This window comes from Nannospalax galili, unplaced genomic scaffold (genome assembly GCF_000622305.1).
Source record: "Nannospalax galili isolate Female #2095 unplaced genomic scaffold, S.galili_v1.0 scaffold429, whole genome shotgun sequence".
Lineage (NCBI taxonomy): Eukaryota > Metazoa > Chordata > Mammalia > Rodentia > Spalacidae > Nannospalax > Nannospalax galili.
In genome coordinates this window covers 2,496,442-2,502,191 of record NW_008360330.1, presented here as the reverse complement: position 1 = coordinate 2,502,191, position 5,750 = coordinate 2,496,442, and the positions used below count along the sequence as shown (strand labels likewise).

The window sequence follows — 5,750 nt, the reverse complement described above, 5'->3', positions numbered from 1 at the left end:
TTGTTCATCCCCCAGAAAAAAATGAAAACGAACCATATCCTCTAGGAATCATTAGATGGTTACGTTGGAAAGGACACTAAATATCACCTTTTTTTCTTGTCTTCCTTAATCTTAGAGATTCTCAAAGTGGCAAATCGAAAGCTTTAATCAAGTTCACTATTCAAAATACGGCAACCAGAGATTTTATTAAACGCCATGTTTCCTTGTCTTATGCTGCAATTATATCATATCCTCATCAAACAGGTTTTGATTGGAGGAGTTTTCTGATAATCACTGACTTGAATTTCTTGCTCACAACAACGTGGAATCCCTTAATTATCAGCAAGGTCAGGGGATAACTTAGTCCACTCACAACTGTTTCCAGAATACAGCGATTCCCAAGATCCAGAAGCACCTGCCATCCTATTGGGCAACATCACCAATGCCTCAGAAGACCTAAGGGTTGAACCTTATTACGTCCAGACCCACGCACGCATGCGCGCGCCCTAGCACACGCCACACACCTAACCCGCGCAGGCGCAACTCCTTCACCCTGGAGTGTACAGCCGGGGCCACCCGCTAGCGTCAGCCTAGAGCACGCCTGCGCAGTTGCTTTCCGGCGCAGTTCTTCAAACCAATTCCCCCACTACTTCCCACTCTCTTTTACTCTTTGACGCCATTAATACGGCCTGCCCTTCTCTACGTCAGGAACAGAAAACAGCTTTCCACACTCAGTTCGGACGGCGGACCTCCCGAGGGCTAGGGTGTCGCAGCAGCGTGCGAAGTCGCGCCCCGAGCCCCGCCCCTTCCGCCGCTCGTGCGCGCGCACGGCCGCCACGGCGCGCCCCGGTTGGCTGCGGCGGGGCCGCGGCGGCGGCCTCCACGGTGCTGGTGGCTTCTGTGCTTTACTTCCCTCCGCCCCCTACCGTCGGATGCGGTGGAGCGGTTACCGTGAGGAGCCCAACTTTATTGTTCCCCAACCCCTCCGGCGGGCACACGTCCTCAGGATGCTCGGGGGTTGATCGACCGGCGGCGGCGGAGGGTCGCAGTCGCGGACCCTCTCCTCCGAGCCGGGCCGTGGGGAGGGGAGGGAGTCACGATGTCCGGTAGCCGCCCGGCCGGCTCGGGCTCCGCTGGGACGAGCCCCGGCTCCTCGGCGGCCTCCTCGGTGACTTCCGCTTCCTCGTCCTTATCCTCGTCCCCGTCGCCCCCTTCCGTGGCGGCCTCGGCGGCCGCGCTGGTGTCCGGCGGAACGGCCCCGGCCTCGGGCTCTGGAGGCCTCGGGGGCCCCGGGCGGCCTGTGCAGGTGGCGGCCGCGGTGTCGGGCAGTGGCGGCGCGGGCGGCGGCGCGGTGTCCGCCGGCCTCTCCCGGCTTAGCTGCGCGGCCAGGCCCAGCGCCGGCGTAGGAGGGAGCAGCTCCAGTCTCGGCAGCGGCAGCAGGAAGCGACCTCTGCTCGCCCCCCTCTGCAACGGGCTCCTCAACTCCTACGAGGACAAAAGCAACGACTTCGTCTGGTGGGTTTGAAGAGCAGCCCCCCAGGTTTATGCTGCTCTGGTCGCGCGGTCCTGTGGGGAGAGAGACCGGCTGGTACTGGGGTGCTTTTGGCGTTTGCAGAGTTGAGGCTCTTGGTTGGGGAGGGGGCGGTGGACGGGGATCTCGAGGCAGTGTGGGGAAATTGGGAATAATAAAAGCAGTAAGTGCTGCGTGCTGCTGTGCAGGAAGTGAAGTTCAGGGGATGGTACCTAAGGGTGGAGGTCCAATAAATGGTTCGTTAGAAAAGGAGAAAATGTGTAAGGAAGTTGAATCTTGAATTTTTTTTGGGGGGGCTGTCTGGTGGATTAGGCGTCTCATCTGTCTAGAGTACTTGTACACATAAATTAGATGTATAAAAGACTTCCCATGATTCTGCAGTTTCTGGTCAACTCCCTATTTTAAATCTAGTAGAATGATGCTCTAAACATATATGTGGATGTTTTGGGACATGATCTTTAAGAACTTCCAACTCGGAATTGGGAATGTGTAAATCCTTCCCATTTTAAAGGATAGGACACTTGTAAATCTGCTGTTGATAATAATGAGTCAAAGCTTGTTCACGAAAAATGTTGTTTCAACTGAATAAATTGGAAGACCGGAACGCATTTATTATAGTGTCCTGTGTCGGATATAACTATTTTAGCACTGTGTAACATACTGGAATTTCGGACGGGAATGCTTGTATCCTAAATGAGACACAGTATCAGTCGTTTCTGTCAGGGGTACTTGCTACATTGAGTGAAAGGTGGAATTGATTGTCTTGAAGAGTGGGGTTTTATTGTGTTTTAGATCTATTTGTAGGATAATTAAAGATTAATTTTAACTGCTTAAGCACTGTTAGAATTCTGGGCCTTCTCTTTTGAGGAACTTTTAGAATATTAGTGATGTAGGAAGTTGGCTTGTACAGTTATTCCTGGAGAAATTGATTCACTTCAGAGTTGAAGATGGTCTTAGTTGGTGTTACTAAATATGATAGGACTAGAAACTGTCATTGTTGGGAACGTTATTGGTTACATTTACTTTTTCTAGTTCCTGCAGGAAAATGGTGGTGTCTGTATTTTTATTTCTGCCTTTGTTTGGATTCAGAAATAACTTTTTTTTAAATTGAAACTGAACTGTAAACAGTTTGCAATTTAGGTGTTTGTATTCTGTTCAATCAGTAGCACCACATGATTAGGTAGAAGCTTCTAAGACAAACAGGGAGCTTGTAGAATTTAGTTTTTAGCCATTATTTGCATTTAAGTTTTCAAAACTAGAAGAAAACAAAAGTGCTAGCTTCCTGGGGCATTGATTGTCTTGAAGAGTGTTTGGGGTTTCATTGTGTTTTAGATAGTGTAACAGGTGTGAGAAATCAATACCAGTCACTCAGTCAACAGATAGCTTAGGCCCCATCTGTCTGAGTGAATAAGGTATGGTATAGGAATTGGAGATGAATGAGGAGCTGTGACACCAGGTTTGTTTTTAGGAATGCCCTGGTTTCATTTCTGTTGTGATAAATACCCTAACTAAAAGCACCTTGAAGAAGAAAGGGTTATTTGGCTCACTGTCCATTTTTTCAGGGTGGTAGAGGTAGGTACTTAAAGCACCACATCCAAGAGCACAGAGAAAAGGAATGTACCTATTGGGCTTGCTTACTCGCCACTCAGCTACTTTTCTCTGCTTTTGCACAGTCAAGGTCCCAAACCAGGGAATGGTGCTGCACACAGTGGGTTGGGTAAGCTACTTCAATTAACAATGAAGACAGTCCCCCAAAGGCATGCCTATAGGCCAGCCGGATCCAGACTCCAGATGACTCTAGATTGTGTCAAGTTGACAATTAAAACCAATCAACACTTTAACTAATCAACACAAGGACTGAGATTAAATTCTTATTAATTCAACACTTGGTTGTTTAAAAAAATTCAGCCTAGGTTCTCTTAACCGTGTCATATTGGCATTATATTTTATATTCTAGTGTGAAAATGTTCAATGACAAATTTTAATTTAAAATTCTGAATATGTCACTTTGTAAGACTTTCAGTCCCTTATTGCTTTTTCTGATGAGATTAATCAATGAGTGTATTTTTCACTTCAGAAAACTAGGTTGTTTTGATAAAACTCTTGGGCTAGGATATGGATTAGGCAACATCCCAGCAACGCTTTTTATTCCTAATTGGTCTCTGGATAGTTTGATTTTGTTTTCTATACGTCAGTGCCAGAATGTGAACCAATTAAAATTATTCTATGCTTTTATAGCTAAATGAAGTTGAAGTTCAGATAATGGTAATGTGGGTAGCACATTTTAAAGATATGCTTCAATTTCACATTTCATTTTATCCTCACAGCAGTTCTGAGAAGTAGAATTAATATAATACCGATATAAAGATTTTCTGTGCAGGCACACAGACGCTGTTTCAGATTGGACAAAATGAGACTCAGATCTCAGTTCTCTAGATTCTCAATTTAGTACTTTCCTTGTCTATTTGAATGTGCTTAGCAGTTCTTAAATGGATCTGATTGGAGGGAAGCAGCTATTTCATTCATAATGCTTTTTATTCTTAATACTTCTTGCCCTTCCTGCCTATATCTTAGACAATTCAGTATTGGAGGCTGGGGTGGGTAGGAGGCAGAAGTGGTAAGGGCATGCCCCCTCAATTCCTTGAGAACAGTTATATCAGTAAAGTCACATACCTAATTTCAGAAACACATAGTAGCCACTGTTAGCTTTATTGTATTTAAAAATAAGCTTATAGTAGCCGGGCATGGTGGCACATGCTTGTAGTCCCAGCACTTGGGAGGCAGAGGCAGGCAGATCTCTGTGAGTTCAAGGCCAGCCTGGTCTACATAGTGAGCTCCAGGCCAGCTGGGGCTACAGGGGAACCCTGTTTCAAAAAGACCAAAATAATAATAATAATAATAATAATAATAATAATAATAAGCTTATGCTTAATTGCAGAGTTAACATTTTAGATATTTATATTTTGTATTTTCATTTTTCTGACAAAAGATGGAAAGTATTAAGTTGTAGGCAGTTTTCACAGAATAGCAGGATGGAAAATCTAGGGGACATGAGAAGGAAATAAAGCTCCCCTCACCCTGGGATCTAGGTTGCCTTCCCTGTTGACTGAGAACCAAGAAACTTCAACAAACTTAGGAAGCCAAAATTGCCTACAGAAATGTGATTTCCTAAAGGTATTTAAAGCAAGGATGTTAAAAACAGCAAATGAACTGTTTACTTAGGGCCAAATGAAATCATGAATTTTACCATAGTAGCTTCCCTTTCATTCCTAAATCTAAACAGTGCATCTCAAAAAATCACCATACAGTTCCATTTACAAAAGGGGAAGCTTTGCTTAATCTTTAAACCTTATGTTACATCCTTTGAAGAATATAACATGGAAAGCTACAGAATCACATATGTAGCCTCTGTAATTGCATATGTAAGTGAGAAGACTGCATCCATGTCTTAGGATTGTATATTATCCTTTTCCTGCACGGCCCTCTCTGTGAATCCTTGGTAAACTCCTTAACTCTGGCTTTCCCTGAAATGACTTGTGATTCTTTTCTGTAGCTGCGGAATCAAGGATCTGCCTTTACCTGAGTGGAGGTCCCTAAGAGGAGGGAACGCAGGCTGCTGGTGGCAGTGTTGGGCTATGTCTCAATGCTGCCACCACCACTTTAGTAGTATTTGTTTAGAAGTTCTTTTGTAGTTATTCTACTGTCTTTATTTATTGGCTGTTTTTCCTCTTGTTTTTGGGTTATATTTTTCTGTGGGTGCCTAGTATGCATGAGGCCCTAGGTTCAATCTTTAGCATAATTTTTTGTTGTTCCTTTTTCCAAGAGAAGGTCTCACTAGGTGTAGCTCTGCCTGGCCTGGAACTTGCTATGCAGACCAGGCTGGCCTCAAATTCAGAGATCCACCTGCTTCTGCCTCCTAAGTGCTGGAACTAAAGGCATGTACCACCACCCCTGGACTGTTCTGGATTCTCTTTAATAGATGCTGTATCACTAAAGTATTGACAAAAGTTAATTTGGGGAATGGCAAAATGGCTTAGACTGGTAAAAGCATTTGCTGCGCAAGCCTGAAAACTTGATTTTGGTCCGTGGAACCCACAGTAGAATGAGAGTACCAACTCCTAAAAATTGTTCTCTGACCTACCCATGTTCAACGTGACACACTCACACATACACGCAAAGTAAATGAAAATGAAAAAAGTTAAAAAGTAAATGTTGCAGTGTTCAAACCTGTAACCCCAGC

The 5,750-nt window shown here is 44.8% G+C and overlaps 1 protein-coding gene across 1 annotated transcript in view; it reads left to right on the top strand.

The window, feature by feature from the left end:
• Nucleotides 1-221: 221 nt before the first annotated feature.
• Nucleotides 222-5,750, top strand: part of Cop1 (COP1 E3 ubiquitin ligase) — a gene marked incomplete in the record, with an annotated part of 182,023 nt that continues 176,494 nt past the window's right edge. Inside the window, 1 exon segment of the mRNA XM_008826109.3 lies at nt 222-1,494. Coding sequence (XP_008824331.1) covers nt 1,079-1,494 — 416 coding nt within the window.